This window comes from Trichechus manatus, unplaced genomic scaffold, assembly GCF_000243295.1.
Source record: "Trichechus manatus latirostris isolate Lorelei unplaced genomic scaffold, TriManLat1.0 scaffold00025, whole genome shotgun sequence".
NCBI lineage: Eukaryota > Metazoa > Chordata > Mammalia > Sirenia > Trichechidae > Trichechus > Trichechus manatus.
Window position 1 is genome coordinate 14987574 of NW_004443961.1, and position 16364 is coordinate 15003937.

The 16364-nt window shown below is 37.5% G+C and overlaps 1 protein-coding gene across 9 annotated transcripts in view; it reads left to right on the plus strand.

The window, feature by feature from the left end:
- Positions 1-16364, plus strand: part of CCDC171 (coiled-coil domain containing 171) — a 299366-nt gene that overhangs the window by 21443 nt on the left and 261559 nt on the right. For all 9 annotated transcript variants that reach the window (XR_002823592.1, XM_023728627.1, XM_023728629.1 and 6 more), the window contains 2 exons: positions 11219-11409; positions 13850-13981. Coding sequence is in view for 8 of the 9 variants with exons in the window: in XM_023728627.1 (XP_023584395.1) it covers positions 11219-11409; positions 13850-13981 (323 nt within the window). In the remaining variant the exon portion in view is untranslated. The remainder of the gene's footprint in view (positions 1-11218; positions 11410-13849; positions 13982-16364) is intronic.

Consider the following 16364-nt stretch of genomic DNA (forward strand, 5'->3'; position numbering starts at 1 on the left):
GGTTCCCATTCTCAGTGGGAATGCTTTCAGACCCTCTCCATTTAGGATGATGTTGGCTGTTGGCTTTGTATAAATGCCCTTAATTATGTTGAGGAATTTCCCTTCTATTCCTATTTTGTTGAGAGTTTTTTTTATCATGAATGGGTGTTGGACTTTATCAAATGCCTCTTCTGTATCAATTGATAATATCATGTGGTTCTTTTCTTTTGCTTTATTTATGTGATAGGTTACATTGATTGTTTTTCTACTGTTGAACCATCCCTGCATACCTGGTATGAATCCCACCTGGTCATGGTGAATTATTTTTTTTGATATGTTGTTGAATTCTATTGGCTAGAATTTTGTTGTGTATTTTTGGGTCTATGTTCATGAGGGATATTGGTCTATAATTTTCTTTTTTTGTGGTGTATTTAGCTGGTTTTGGTATCAGGGTTGTGCTGGCTTCATAGAATGAGTTTGGGAGTATTCCGTTCTTTTCTATGCTCTGAAATACCTTTAGTAGTAGTGATGTTAACTCTTCTCTGGAAGTTTGGTAGAATTCTTCAGTGAAACTGTCATGGCCAGGGCTTTTTCTTGTTGGAAGTTTTTAAATTACCTCTTCAGTCTTTTCTTTCATTATAGATTTATTTAGTTGTTCTACCTCTGTTTGTGTTTGTTTAGGTAGGTAGTGTGTTCCTAGAAATTTGTCCATTTCCTCTAGGTTTTCAAATTTGTTAGAGTACAGTTTTTCATAGTATTCTGTTATGATTCTTTTAATTTCAGTTGGGTCTGTTGTGATATTGCCCGTCTCATTTCTTATTCAGTTTATTTGCTTCCTGTCCTGTTTTTCTTTTGTTAGTTTGACCAGTGTTTTATCGATTTTGTTGATCTTTTCAAAGAACCAGCTTTTGGTCTTGTTAACTCTTTCAGTTGTTTTTCTCCTTTGTTTCATTTAATTCTACTCTAATTTTTATTATTTGCTGTCTTCTGGTGCCCGAGGGCTTCTTTTGTCACTCTCTTTCTGTGTGTTTGAGTTGTAGGGTTAATGTTTTATTTTGGCCCTTTCTTCTTTTTGGATGTGTGCATTTATTGCTATAAATTGACCTCTGAACACTTCTTTTGCTCTGTCCTAAAGGTTCTGGTAGGATGTGTTTTCATTTTCATTTAATTCTATGAATTTCTTTATTCCATCTTTAATTTCTTCTGTAACCCAGTAGTTTTTGAGCAAGATGTTGTTCAGTTTCCATGTGTTTGATTTTTTTCCCTTGCTTTATCTGTTATTGATTTCCACTTTTATGGTTTTATGGTCAGAAAAGATGCTTTTTAATATTTCGATGGTTTGGATTCTGTTAAGGCTTGCTTTATGGCCTATTATGTGGCCTATTCTGGAGAATGTTCCACGTGCATTGGAGAAGAAAGTATACTTGACTGCTCTTGGGTGGAGTGTTCGGTATATGTATGTGAGATCAAGCTGGTTGATTGTGGCATTTAGATCATCTGTGTCTTTATTGAGCTTCTTTCTGGAAGTTCTGTCCTTCACTGAAAGTGGTGTGTTAAAGTCTCCTACTATTCTTTGTGGAGCTGTCTATCTCTCTTTTCAGTGCTGTTAGAGTCTGTTTTATGTGTTTTGGAGCCCTCTCATTGGGTGCATAAATATTTATTATCGTTATGTCTTCCTAGTGTATTGACCCTTTAATCATTATATAGCATCCTTCTTTATCCTTTGTAGTGGATTTTACTTTAAAGTCTATTTTGTCAGAGATTAATCTTGTCACTGCTGTTCTTTTTTGATTGTTATTTGCTTGTTATATTTTTTTCCATCCTTTGAGTTTTAATTTGTTTGTGTCTCTAAGTCTAAAGCGTGTCTTTTGTAGGCAGCATATAGATGGATCATTTTTTTTATCCGTTATGCCACTCTGTCTCTTCATTGGTGCATTTAGTCCAGTTACATTCTGTGTGATTATTGATAGGTATGAGTTTAGTGCTGTCATTTTGATGTCTTTTTGTGTGTGTTGTTGACAGTTTCTTTGTTCCACTTAATTTTCTGTGCTAAGTCATTTTTCTTTATGTATTTTCTTTTCATCTTTTTCATCGTTGATTTTGTATTTGCTGAGTCTTTACGTTTTTCTTGTTTTTTATTTTGTTGTGTAGAATTGTTAGTTTCCTTTGTGGTTACCTTAATATTTACCTCTGTTTTTCTAAGTTTAAACCAATATTTTATTTCTTTATATCGCCTTGACTTCCTCTCCATAAGAAAGATCTATGACTACATTTTTTAGTCCCTCTTCTTTGTTTTAATGTTGTCATCTTTTACATATTGATGTCTCTGTTTCCCTATTTTCAGTGTTTTAGCTTTGTTTTATTTTTGTGACTTCCCTGTCTGGGTTTATATCTGGTTGCTCTGTCCTTTGTTGTAGTCTTGGGTTGTTATGTGATGTTAATTGATTTTCTAACTGGAGGACTCCCTTTAGTATTTCTTGTAATTTTAGATTGGTTTTTGAAAATTCCCTAAACTTCCTTTTATCTGGAAATGCCCTAATTTCACCATCGTATTTGAGAGACAGTTTTGCTGGATATATAATTGTTGGCTGGCAGTTTTTTTCCTTCAAGGCTTTATATATGTCATCTCATTGCCTTCTTGCCTGCATGGTTTCTGCTGAGTAGTCCAAACTTAGTCTTATTGACTCTTCTTTGTAGATAACTTTTCGTTTTTCGGTAGCCGCTCTTAAAATTCTCTCTTCATCTTTGGTTTTGGCAAGTTTGATTATAATATGTCTTGGTGACTTTCTCTTGGGATCCACCTTATGTGGGGTTCGATGAGCATCTTGGATAGATATCTTGTCATCTTTCACAATATCAGGGAAGTTTTCTGCCAACAAACCTTCAACAATTCTCTCTGTATTTTCTGGTATCCCTCCCTGTTCTGGTACTCCAGTCGCTCATAGGTTATTCTTCTTGATAGAGTCCCACATAATTCTTAGGGTTTCTTCATTTTTTAGAATTCTTTTATCTAATTTTTCCTCAAATAAGTTGGTGTCAAGTGCTTTATCTTCAATCTCACTAATTCTTACTTCCATTACCTCAGTTCTCCTCCTGTGACTTTCTGTGGAGTTGTCTGATTCTGAAATTTTATTGTTAATCTTGTTGATTTCTGTTTGCTGTCTCTCTGTGGATTCTTGCAGGTTGTTAAATTTGTCGTTGTTCTCTTCTTCAGTCTTCTTAAGTTCCTGTTTCTTTGTCTGTGTGTTCCTCAGCTTGTTCTGCATTTTGCCTGATCTCCTGAAGAGTTTTGTATATTAATCTTTTGTATTCTTCCTCTGGTATTTCCAAGAAGTTCTCTTCCTCTGAACGATTTCTTGATTCTTTGTTTTGGTCTCTTGCTGAAACTATCATGGTCTGCCTGTTTATGTGATTCGATATTGACTGTTGTCTCCAAGCCATCAATAAGTTATTATATTTATTTGTTTTATATTTGCTTACTGTGTCCTAGCTTCTTGTTTTGTTATGTTTTGTTATGCCCAAATAGGCTGCTCATGCGTTCTCATTTGATTATTGGGTCTTTGAAGCTCTAACGTCCTGTCACCAGGTGGTTAGATCTGTTACTAGGTATGTGAGCCCAGGAGTCCATTCACTTTTCTTGTATGGATTCAGCTCAGGTGTCCCAATAGTTGATCATGAAGTGTGCAGTGCAGGCTCTCACCTACGGTCCTAGATAGTCAGGGGTGTTTGGAGTTGGCATAGGTATCTGGCTGCAGTAGAGGGTCACACGCTGAGCAAGACAGGGACCTGATGATTGCCCCTGCGTGTCTAGGAGGAAAGCATCTCCCTGTCCCCTAGAGCACATAGATGGGTGGGTTTTGCAGCTGGACTGTGGGTACCCAGTGCTGTTGGCTGTAAGAACTGGGAGGCACCACTTATTCTTGGGCCCCTGTTGCAGGTGGCTATGTGGCATGTGTGGAGCCACCAGTCCTGAGGCTCCTGATGTGGGTAGGTGAGGACCCTGCTTAATGGGCAGAGAGATGTGAAATGTCATGAACCTGCCACTCCACCATATAGCTGCTACAGTGAAGTTAGGCTTCAGGTATATACCCTGTTGTACTGTGCTAGTGAGGGCTTATGCTGTTGAAATGGGCCCACACAGGTCTGTGAAGTGGAGAAAGGCATTCAAAGTCCATGGACCCCTTATGCCTATGCTTAGGCAAAGGAGCTGTGCTTGCCCTGAATTCCCAGCTTAGGGGAGCTGGCAGATTATTTTTTCCTGTTTGTTAATTTGTTCCCTCTTCAAGGCCAAGAGAATGACTCAGGGCATGTAACAGGTCCTACTTCTGGCCTAGGGGAAGCGGCGGTGGGTGAAGCTGGCTCAGGACCTGGTACAGAGCGGAGAGGGTGTAGGTAAATTGGAGAGAAGATCATCCCAAACAGGGTGTTTTTTGATCTGCACAGTATTAACCCATGTACTTATGTTTTGCCGATTCAGCGCTGCTTTTCCCTGGCTTTGGAGGCTTGGGCAGACTCTCCACTGTTTGGTTTCTCCTGACGTGAAAAATACCACTTCCTGCCTTCCCAAACATGTCAGCCAATCCGGCCCACAGGGCGCCGGCCCCAGCCGGGTCAGTCTGGCAGATCCTTGATGCTTCTGAACCGTCTCTCCCTCCCCCTGCCACGCAGTCTGATTCTTCAACTTTACCTTTGATGTTCAGGGCTGCTAGATTGTCATATGTAATCAATTTATTTGTTTTTTCCTGTCTTTGTTGTAAGAGAGACCACTGGAAGCGTCTAGCTACTCTGCCATCTTTGCCCTGCCTCCTATGTATATATATTTAAATTTTTTAAATTTTATTGTACTTTAGGTGAAAGTTTACAGTGCATATTAGTTTCTCATTCAAAAATTTATGTGACATTGGTTGCAATCTCCACTTTGTGTCAGACTCTACCCCTTTCCCTTTCCATCCTGGGTACCACATGTGCATTCATCCAGTTTTCCTGTCCCTTCCTGCCTTGTTGTCTGTTTTGGGGCAGGTGTTGCCCATTTGGTCTTGTGTACTTGAACGAACTAAGAAGCACAATCCTCGCGTGAGTTATTGTTTGTTTTATGGGTCTGTCTAATCTTTGGCTAGAGCCCTGGTGGCACAGTGATTAAGAGTTCAGGCTACTTGCCAAAAGGTCAGCAGTTGAAACCCACCAGCTGCTCCTTGGAAACCCTATGGAACAGTTCTCCTCTGTCCTGTAGTATTGCTGTGAGTCAGAGTCTACTCAATGGCAGTGGGTTTGGGTTTTTGGTTAATCTTTGGCTGAAATGCGGACTTGAGGAATGGCTTCAGTTCTGAGTTAGCAGGATGTCCAGGTGCCGTAATCTCAGAGGTTCCTCCAGTCTCTGTCAGACTAGTAAGTCTGGTCTTTTTCTTTTTAATTTGAATTTCATTGTACATTTTTCTTCTGCTCTGTCCGGGACCCTCTATTGTGATTGCTCTCAGAGTGGTGGTGGTAGTGGGGTAGTATCTAGTTCTTCTGGGCTCAGGTTAGTGGAGGCTGTGGTTAATGTGGTCCATTAGTCCTTTGGACTAATATTTTCTTTGTGTCTTTGGTTTTCTTCATTATCCTTTGCTCCACATGGAATGAGACCAATAGATGTATGTTGGATGGCTAGTTCCACTTTTAAGACCCCTGGACGCTACTCACCGAAGTAGGGTGTAGAACATTTTCTTTATGAACTATGTTATGCCGATTGACCTAGATGTCCCCGGAGACAATGGTTCCCAGCCCTCAGCCCCAGTAACTCGATCCCTCAAGGTATCTGGATGTGTCTAGGAAGCTTGTAAGATTTTCTTGGTCAAGTTGTGCTGACTTCCCCTATATTGTATGTTGTCTTTTCCTTCACCTAAGTTAACACTCATCTACTATCTAGTTAGTGATTTTCCCTTTCCACCCCTCCCTTCCCTCATAACCATCAAAGATTTTGTTTTTTTTTCTGTGTGTAAACCTTTTATGGACCTTTTATAATAGTGATCTCATACAATATTGGTCCTTTTGTGATTGACTTATTTCACTCATCCTAATGCCCTGCAGATTCATCCATGTTGTGAGATGTTTCACAGATTTATCATTGTTCTTTATTGTTGCATAGTATTCCATTGTGTGTATGTACCATAATTTGTTTATCCATTCTTCTGTTGATGGTGCTTAGCTTGTTTACGTTTTTTTATTATTGTGAATAATACTGCAATGAACATGGGTGTGCATATGTCTATTCATGTGATGGCTCCTATTTCTCTAGGATATATTCCTCCAAGTGGGATTGCTGAATCTTATGGTATTTCTATTTCTAGCTTTTTAAGGAGATGCCATATGGTTTTCCATAGTGTTTATACCATTTTACATTCCCACCAGCAGTGCATAAGAGTTCCAGTCTCCCTGCAACCTCTCCAACATTTGTTATTTTCTGTTTATTTGATTAGTGCCAGTAATATCGGGGTGAGATGGTATCTCAGTGTAGTTTTGATTTGCATTTCTATAGTGACTAATGTTTGCAAGCATTTCCTCATGTATCTGTTAGCCACCTGCATGTCTTCTTTGGTGAAGCGTCCGCTCATATCGTTTGCCCATTTTAAAATTGGATTGTTTGTCCTTTTTGTTGTTGAGGTGTTGAAGTATTCTATAGATTTTATAGATTAGACCCTTGTTGGATAAGTTGTAGCCCAAAATTTTTTCCCAGTCTGTAGGTTGTCTTTTTACTCTTTTGGTGAAGTCTTTTGATAAGCATAAGTGTTTAATTTTTTAGGAGCTTCCAGTTATCTAGTTTATCTTCTGGTGTTTGTATATTGTTAATTATGTTTTGTATTATATTTATGCCATGTATTAACATTGTCCCTATTTTTTCTTCAATAATCTTTATCACTTTAGGTTTTATATTTAGCGTTTGATCCATTTTCAGTTAATGTTTGTGTATGGTGTGAAGTATGAGTCCTGTTTCATTTTTTTACAGATGTGCATCCATTTTTGCCACCATTTGTTAAAAAGACTGTCTCTTCCCCATTTAACAGACTTTGGTCCTTTGTCAAAGATGAGCTGACCATAGGTGGAGAGATTTATGTCTGGTTCTCAATTCTGTTCCGTTGGTCTATGAGTCTGTCATTGTACCAGTACCAGGCTGTTTTGACTACTGTGACTATATAGTAGGTTCTGAGATCAAGTAGTGTGAGGGCTCCTACTTTGGTCTTTCTTTTTCAGTAATGCTTTGCTTATCCAGGGCCTCTTTTCTGTTAATCACTTTTTTTAGAGCACTTGCTCCATGAATGGTCAGCAGAACCACATAGGAATTAAAAAAAAAAAATAGGAATTTCATTTTAAATACATATTCATGCTCGGCATTTCTCATGCTGAAAAAACTGAAGAAAAAATTCAGTCCTCAAGTTGCAGTATTGAAGGATTTTGTGGGCAAAATATTGAACGACGCAAGAAGCATCAAAAGAAGATGGAAGGAATACACAGTCACTGTACCTAAAAGAATTAGTCAGTGTTCAACCATTTCAGGAGGTAGCATATGATCAGAAACCAATGGTACTGAAGGAAGAAGTCCAAACTGCACTGAAGGCATTGGCGAAAAAAAGGCTCCAGGAATTGATGGAATACCAACTGAGATGTTTCAACGAATGGATGCAGTGCTGGAGGTGCTCACTCGTCTATGCCAAGAAACTTGGAAGACAGCTACCTGGCCAACCGACTGGAAAAGATCTATAGTCATACCCATTTCAAAGAAAGGTGATCCAACAGAATGAGGAAATTATCAAACAATATCATTAATATCACACACAAGTAAAATTTTGCTGCTGATCCTTCAAAAGTGATAGCAGCAGTACATCGAGAGGGAACTGCCAGAGATTTAAGCTGGATTCAGAAGAGGATGTGGAACAAGGAATATCATTGCTGATGTCAGATGGATCTTGGCTGAAAGCAGAGAATACCAGAAAGATGTTTACCTGTGTCTTATTGACTGTGCAAAGGCATTCGACTATGTGGATCATAACAAATTATGGATAACATTGCAAAACATGGGAATTCCAGAACACTTAATTGTGCTCATGTGGAACTTGTAGATAGACCAAGAGGCAGTTGTTTGAACAGATCAATGGAATACTGCATGGTTTAAAGTGAAGAAAGGTGTGAATCAGTGTTGTATCCTTTCACCATACTTATTCAATCTGGATGCTGAGCAAACAATATGAGAAGCTGGACTATACAAAGAAGAATGGGTCATCAGGATTGAAGGAAGACTCAGTAACAACCTGCAATATGCAGATGACACAACCTTGTTTCCTGAAAGTGAAGAGGAGTTAAAGCACTTACTGTTGAAGATCAAAGACTGTAGCCTTCAGTATGGATTACACCTCAGCATAAAGAAAACAAAAATCCTCACAACTGGACCAATAAGCAACATCATGATAATCGGAGAGAATATTGAAATTGTAAAGGATTTTGTTTTACTTGGAACCATAATCAATGCCCATGGAAGCAGCAGTCAAGAAATCAAACATGCATTGCATCAGGTAAATCTGCTGCAAAAGGTCTCTTTAAAGTGTTAGAAAGCAAAGATGTTACTTTAATGCTAAGGTATGCCTGACCCAAGCTACGATGTTTTCAGTCACCTTATATGCATGGAAAGCTGGACAATGAATAAGGAAGACTGAAGAAGAATTTGTGCCTTTGAATTATGGTGTTGGTGAAAAATATTGAGTATACCATGGACTGCCAAAAGAACGAACAAATCTGAAGTATTAGAGCCAGAATGCTAATTAGAAGCAAGGATGGCAAGAGTTTGTCTCACATACTTTGGACATGTTATTAGGAGGGACCCGTCTCTGGAGAAGAACATCATGCTTGGTAAAGTGGAGGGTCAATGAAAAAGAGGAAGACCTTCAGTGAGATGGATTGACACAGTGGCTGCAACAATGGGCTCAAGCATAACAATGATTGTGAGGATGGTACAGACTGGGCAGTATTTCCTTCTGTTGTGCATAGGGTCACTGTGAGTCAGAACTGACTTGATGGCACCTAACAACAACAACATTTATAAAAGTAATGATCTTCCATTTACTGTGAGGAAACTGAAGTCCAAGGAAGATGGGAATTTACTTGTCCAAAGTCAAAAGATTTTAACAAACACTTTATAGAGGAAGAAATAGGAATGGCTATTAATCACATGTAAACATGCTTATCCTCACTTGTCATCAGGGAAATGCAAATGAAAACCATCCTGACTACCACTACTCCTATCAGATGGCTTTAATTGAAAAGGCTGTTAATACCAAGTGTTGATGAGGATTAAGAGCAGTTGGAACACTCATACTTTTTTAGTGGAGTATAAAATGGTACAACCACTTTGAAGTACAGCCTGGCAATTTCTTGTGAAATAAATATACATTTATCCTATGACCTAACATTTTCACTCTTTGGTATTTCCCTATTAGAAAGAAAAACAGCTAAGAATTTCATAGCAGCTCCGTTCATAATAGTCCCAAATTAGAAAAAAAACATTGTCCATTAATATGAGACTGAAGAAATAATTTGTGTTATGTTCAAACGGTGAAATACAAGGAATAAAAAGGAACCAACTACTGATACATGTAACAGCATGGACGAATCTCGAAAAAATTATGCAGAGTGGAAGAAATTTTGTACACGAGAGGACGTCCTATACAATTACATTTATATGAAGTTTTAGGTAGGAAAAACTTACTGTTGGTGAAAAAAAGTCACAAAAGTGGTTGCATCTGGGCTAGGCTGGCAGTGAGTATTGAGTAGGAAAAGTCATGAGGCAACTTTTTCTTGTTGATGGAAATGTATTTTGATAGGGGCTTGAGCTACATAGGAGCCCTGGTGGCGCAGTGGGTAAGAACTGGCTACCAACCAAAAGGTCAGCAGTTCAAATCCACCACCTGTTGCTTGGAAACCCTATGGGGCAGTTCTGCTGTGTCCTGTAGGATTGCTATGAGTCAGAATCAACTCAACAGCACAAAGGTTGGTTTTTGGTTGAGTTACATGAGTGTATGTACTTGGCAAGTCTCTGAATCTCTGTCAATCTCTTTTAATGCGAGACTTCATATATATAGGCATTTCACTGTATGTAAATTTTACCTGCAAAAAGAAGTAAAACTATATCGAACTCTGTTTAGAGATATGCATGCTGAATTATTTAGGAGTGAAATATTCTGATGTTACAGCTTGCTTTGAAATGCATCAAGAAGTATGATGAACTGATCGATGGGTAGATGAATTGATGCATGAATAGATGGATAATGTGTGATATAACACAATGTTAACAATTGTAGAATATAAGTGGTAGGTATATGGGTGTTTGCTATAATACAATTTCAACTTTCTGTAATTTTGAACATTTATATAATAAAAATTTGAGGTTGGAGTTGAAAACAAACTGATAGAGTTACAGATAATTAAAAGAAGATAATTTCACATTGATTGAGGGAATAGGAGAAGTGACAAGTGAGAAAATTTTGGAAGCTAGGAAGCAAATGAATGAGGGATAACTGATTTAGCAGACCTGAGACATCAGAATCCTAAGCCAAGAATGAGGAAAACTGGCAGACACTTCTTAGTTACTCAAAAGGTTCATAAACTGAGTATCAGATAACTTTGGAATTGGGAGTGAGAATAGCAGTGGAGGATAAAATAAGGGAAGATTAGATGAAAGCTATTTAGTGGCAGTTAGGTCTGAAGGTCCCCTTTCCAAGAGCACAGTGCTGTGGGGCTACTTCCACTTCCTACTGGTAGTCAGGTGGCTTAATCTCTGGAGATGGTAAAATAAAGGATCACCACACAGGCAAAAAGAAGGGGACCTGTATCCCAGGAAAACAGGAAGGTAGCATACTAAATGCTGAATATGGGAACCATTCCTTCCAGCTTATCTTTTCTACTAGCTTCCCCAAAAGCTAGCACCCAGATTCTTATATTCCACATGGGAACTTGGAAGACTTCAGGAATATGTCACACGATTGAGGTACAAACTCACTTTTGTCTGAAGTGGAAGAATTGATTGAGAAATTATAGAATAGATTGGTTCAGTGATAGTGAGCTTTTCAAAAGTTTACTGGTGTGAAGAGGTTAAATTTTTGTCCTAAAATCGCACTGCAAATGGTGAAATTAGCTCCAATGCATAGGATTTTGGACTTCTAACAATTTAACTCATGGTTATAAACATACCATTATTCTTTTATATTTTTATTAGCTCAGAATTCAGAACTTCAAGGAAAGGCAAATGAAATGGACAAAGCATTTCAGACTTCCCAGCAGAAATGGAAAGAAGAATGCAGAAGATTTGAACGTGATTTGGAGGAAAGAGACAATATAATTCAAAATTGCAATAGGGAATATGATTTACTTATGAAAGAAAAAAGCAGACTAGAGAAAACTCTACAGGTAAAGTAGACTTTACAAAAGAATTTTGCTACGTATAATATTCACTGAGATGGGTTAGAAATTATTTGAAGTTATCCTTGGAAAGGAAAATAACTATCAAAAAGCAAGAAAATTTAATTTTTGTTCTTTATTTTTTTCCCCTCCTTTTCATCCTTCCTTCTTTGTTTTCTTTCCTCCCTCCTTCCTTCCCTCCCTCTCTCCTTCTTAGGGTATTCTTGCTGATCTCTTTTGTTACATGCAGTAGCAATATGCTAATATATGTGTTTTCTTTTGTGAAAAACAATGATACGAAAAAGGAAAGAAAAGCTTATATGAGCATATTGTAAGCAGATTAAAACCTACAGTCCTTTTGGTCCAGCAGTGTGAAAATTTAGAATTTTATATATATGGGTCATAGAGTTTGGTCTGAATATAAAATAAATATAGAAAAATACTTTGTATATCTGATAGAGACTTTATTATCTCTGTAGAGCACATTCTATATAGATATATGATGTATAAAATATTTAATGAATGTTTACTAAAATTATTCTGAGTTATTTATTCCCATTTTTTTTTTCTTTCTCTTTTTACTCCCTAGAGTAAAAATACGGCTTAAGGTTTCTGTTACCAGCTACTTAGAAGAAAGATTTTGAATTGTGTATATTCGTCTTTTTTTGAAGTACCAGTTTAAATTAAAAAAATAAAATAAAATAATAATGCTATACATTGACCACTGGCGTAAATAGCTTTTCAGAATTCTGGAAATGTATCTTCACTAAAAAATAATTTTACAAAAGCATTTACTAACTCTAAAAGCTTTGGCACAAAGGTTCCCAGACATTCTCCGCAGATCTACTTTTCATTTTCTCCGGGTCACTAGTTATAGTTTGTCTTTTTTGTTTACTCATGTATTCCCAGGCCCTGAAATAGTGCCTGGCATATATATTTGAGTGTGTGAAGTTTAGGTGAAGGCTAGTATTACAAATCTCTGGGTGGGGGGGCCCTATATAGCCTTCCCCATGTAGAATGTCTTGGTGCTATGGAGGAAGGAGTGTGATGATAACAGTATTCCTTACAATCAATCAGTTTGCACCTCAAGATAGAAAGAAGATCTAGATATGATCTTGATTAACTGCTTAGGAGAGCTCTGCTTTGATATTAGGCTGTTGGCTTTTTCTCTGAGCTGCAGAGAGACCTTTGGGGAACTTGGGGTTGAACTGTTGTTGTTAGTTGCCATCAAGTTGATTCCTACTCATGGCAACCCCGTGTATGCAGAGTAGAACTGCTCCACAGGGTTTTCAAGACTGTGACCTTATATGGAAGCAGATCTGTCGCCAGGCCTATCTTCTGATAGGTGGGTTCGAACAGCCAACCTTTCAGCTAGTGGTCATGTGCTTAACCGTTTGCACCACCCAGGGACTCCTGTGGTTGAATAGGAGCCCTGATGCCACAGTGGTTAAGAGCTTGGCTGCTAACCAAAAGGTTGGCAGTTGGAATCCACCAGCCGCTCCTTGGAAACCCTATGAGGCAGTTCTGCTCTGTCCTGTAGGGTCACTGTGAGTTGGAATCAACTCGATGGCAATGGGTATTTAGCCTTTGGGGGAAAAAGCCTCAAGTCTATTTGAAATGATTTTCCATTAGTGAAAGTTATGAGGGCAGTCTTTACTGTGAAGATCCTTTCTGCTGTTATATGGACATGGTAGGCTTTCTTTCTCTTTCATATAAATTAAACCACAGAATTTTTCTGATACTGTTAGCGGGGACTTAGTTTTAAACCATATAGTTTAGAAAATTGGGCCTCTCAGGAAACCTGCATTTTATATTTTTAAGATTTTGGACCAAATTAGATCTTATAAATGTTGTATGACTAAGAAAACCCAAAAGGAAAAACCTTTTACAAATATTGTTTATCTGTAGAACTAGAAAATAGTTATGTTCCAAACTTAAAAATAATTTGTTTTTTTTCCCCAAATTTTTAATGTTCTAGAGTTTCCTTATCCTGATTTGTTGCATACAATTCCTTCTTTTCCCTTTTTTAGAAATACATTGTTCTCTGTCAGATTTATATATAAACCAAAGGGATAATCCGAACAGCTTGTTCATGGGTGGTTAGAGATCGCCATATTAACTAGAGTCTGCTTTGTTTTTGTCTCTTTCTCATTTAATGCGTTTTGTTCAGACCTCTGAAGTTAAACACATTTTTCAGAAAAATAGGGTCAAAATATATGCCTATATGTATTATGTTGCTTAAATTAAATGGGTAACCATAGCTTCTTTTTCAGATCTACATTGTGATGATCAGTATATGATAGTTTTATTAATTATTTTAACATGAATTATAATGAGTTTTCACAGTCTGTAGGTAAGGAAAGCCTCTTTATATATTTAAACTGGTGATGAAGGAGGAAAGGTACCTTTTACTGATCTAATAGTAAAACAAGATTTTATTCATACAAAGGAAGCATCGGAAAAACATCAGCAGGAGAAGAATGAGATGGAGTCTCGTATCAGGGAGACAGCATTGGAGGAGTTTAGATTACAAGCAGAACAATGGGAAGCAGAAAGAAGAGAGTTACAATTTATAGTACAGGTATTTTCAAAATAATTATTCAGTTTCTTAACTATGTCTTTTTAATGCTTATAATGGTAAAAATTACGTTAATGGACTTATTGCCTAGCTTGCTCCAGGGGAAAATAATTCCTAGTCGTTGATATCTGGGAAGCCATGTTTCATCTGTAGTTACTTGACAAGCTGGGCAACTGTTACCAACAGATACCATTAGCGTTAGAGTTGGGTGGCTTCTGGTGCATACATTATGTGATTTTTAGGAGGCCATGTATACACTTGGTGTTTTATTTTTCCAATTTAAAATGTGAAACTAATAACAGTCTTTAATAGGGTAAAGAAATGGAAAAATAGGATTTGGGATATTAAAGGATTCTCACAAATCATGTAGTACAGTGATTTTTTTAACTCTTTTTAAGGGGAGGTGCAAATTCTTACTCATCCTCCACCCCCTCTCCTAAACATATACAGAGAACCCTCAAGGCATCAAAGAGTGTAGTTTGAAAATCAACGATCACTTGGAAGTTACTGATTTATTCAGATTATAGACTGTTGAGTGACTAATACAGGAAAAGACTACGAGTCCCCAGATTCTCACTCCACTATACTTTGATTATATGTGAATTATTTTGAAGGAGACATAGGAGAAATTCAAATTGTTAATTATGTTATTATATATTTTAAAGGAAATTTCCAAACAGTTACTCCCCTTTAAAAAAAGAAAAATAACTAAAAATTTCAAATAAATTTCCATCTCCTGTTACTTATTTTGTGATTAGTCAAAGTGTATGTCTAATATAAACCTTTTTTTAACACAAAGTGACAAATTGTAAGTCTTTTATAGATGTCAAAGAAAGACATGTATTTTCACAAAAATGAAAAAAAACCCATTTGAAATAAAATTTTGTAATAACTTTGTTTTAGAAACTCAAGTTTGCAAGACAGAACCTGGCCAAAAATATACAGGCATAATAATACCTGTTGCCATTGAGTTGATTCTGACTCATAGCAACCCTATAGGACAGAGTAGAACTGCTCCATAGGGCTTCCAAAGAGCGACTGGTAGATTTGAATTGCCGACCCTTGGGTTAGCAGCCGAGCTCTGAAACACTGTGCCACCAGGGCATAAAATAAAATAAAAGAAGGCATAAAAATAAGGAGGTACCTTGTCTCTTTAAGGGTGAAAGCTTGCAGTGGCTGGTGGAAATGCTGAATTTGTCGTATACATACGTACTCAGAATACCAAGGAAACCATAGCTTTTCCCAAACCTTTTGGTCTTTGCGCAGTGCTCATCTTCCCACTCTTTAAATCTGGGAAAGACAGTAGTTAGGTGCCATGGAGTTGATTTCAACACATAGCATCCCCGTGTGACAGAACAGAGCCACCCCATAGGGCTTTCTTGGCTGTAATCTTTACAGAAGCAGATTGCCAGTTCTTTTCTACCAAGGAGCTGCTGGGTGAGTTCTAACTGCCAACCTTTTGGTTAGCAGCCGAGCCCTTAACCATTGCATCACCACGGCTCCTTGACCTCTCTCTATCTTTTTAGACCTCATGATATTCTAAGCATCTGTTTGTAATTTGTATAGTTCATTAGTTCGTTCCTTCATTTATTCATTCGTTCCCTGAGTATTTACTGAGTCCCTGCTGTGTGTCAGTAAGTATGCGAGTCACTGATGACATAAAACAGATCAGGATATGGTTCCTGTCCTGGAATATCTTTCAACATAGTGGGGAGCCAACATGTGAAGAGAGAAAGTATATTATAGTACAATAAAATTATGAATAAAGTGTTACGGGACCATAAAGGAAATTAATTGCCTGGGACTCTTTGGGAAATCTTCATGGGACAGATGACGTTTGAGTTATTGTTGATAATTTTCTTGAAGGCTACCTGCAATAAACAAGCAAACATAAGGAAATAAAAATAACCCCTTCATTCCTAAACACTCAGAAATCTGCAGTACCCTTAGCTGGATGCCTGAAACTTGTAAAATATGGTTCAGAGACATGTATTTAAATGTGTGAGTGATGTGATTTGAACCAGTCTCCTGATCAATCTTACAAACCCCAAATAAAGTGTATGTGCTTATGCAAGACTTTATATTATAAAGTATTAAAATAACTAAAAATTCTGTGCCAGTCTTTAATTATGTTGTATGAAGAAAAAGTGGGGAATATACTCCCTAGTTACTAGATCTCTTGCTTTGCTGCTTTTGTAAGATAAATTTTATTGTGTTTTGTAACTGAAATGTTCAGAGCTCTGTCTCTCAATTTCAAGTCTTTTTTTTTTTTTTTTGGTGAAAACACACATAGCCAAAGATACACTGTTTCAAAAATTTCTGCATACACAGTTCAGTGACATTGACTACGCTCTTCCAATTGTGCTGTTATTCTCACTTAAGATGA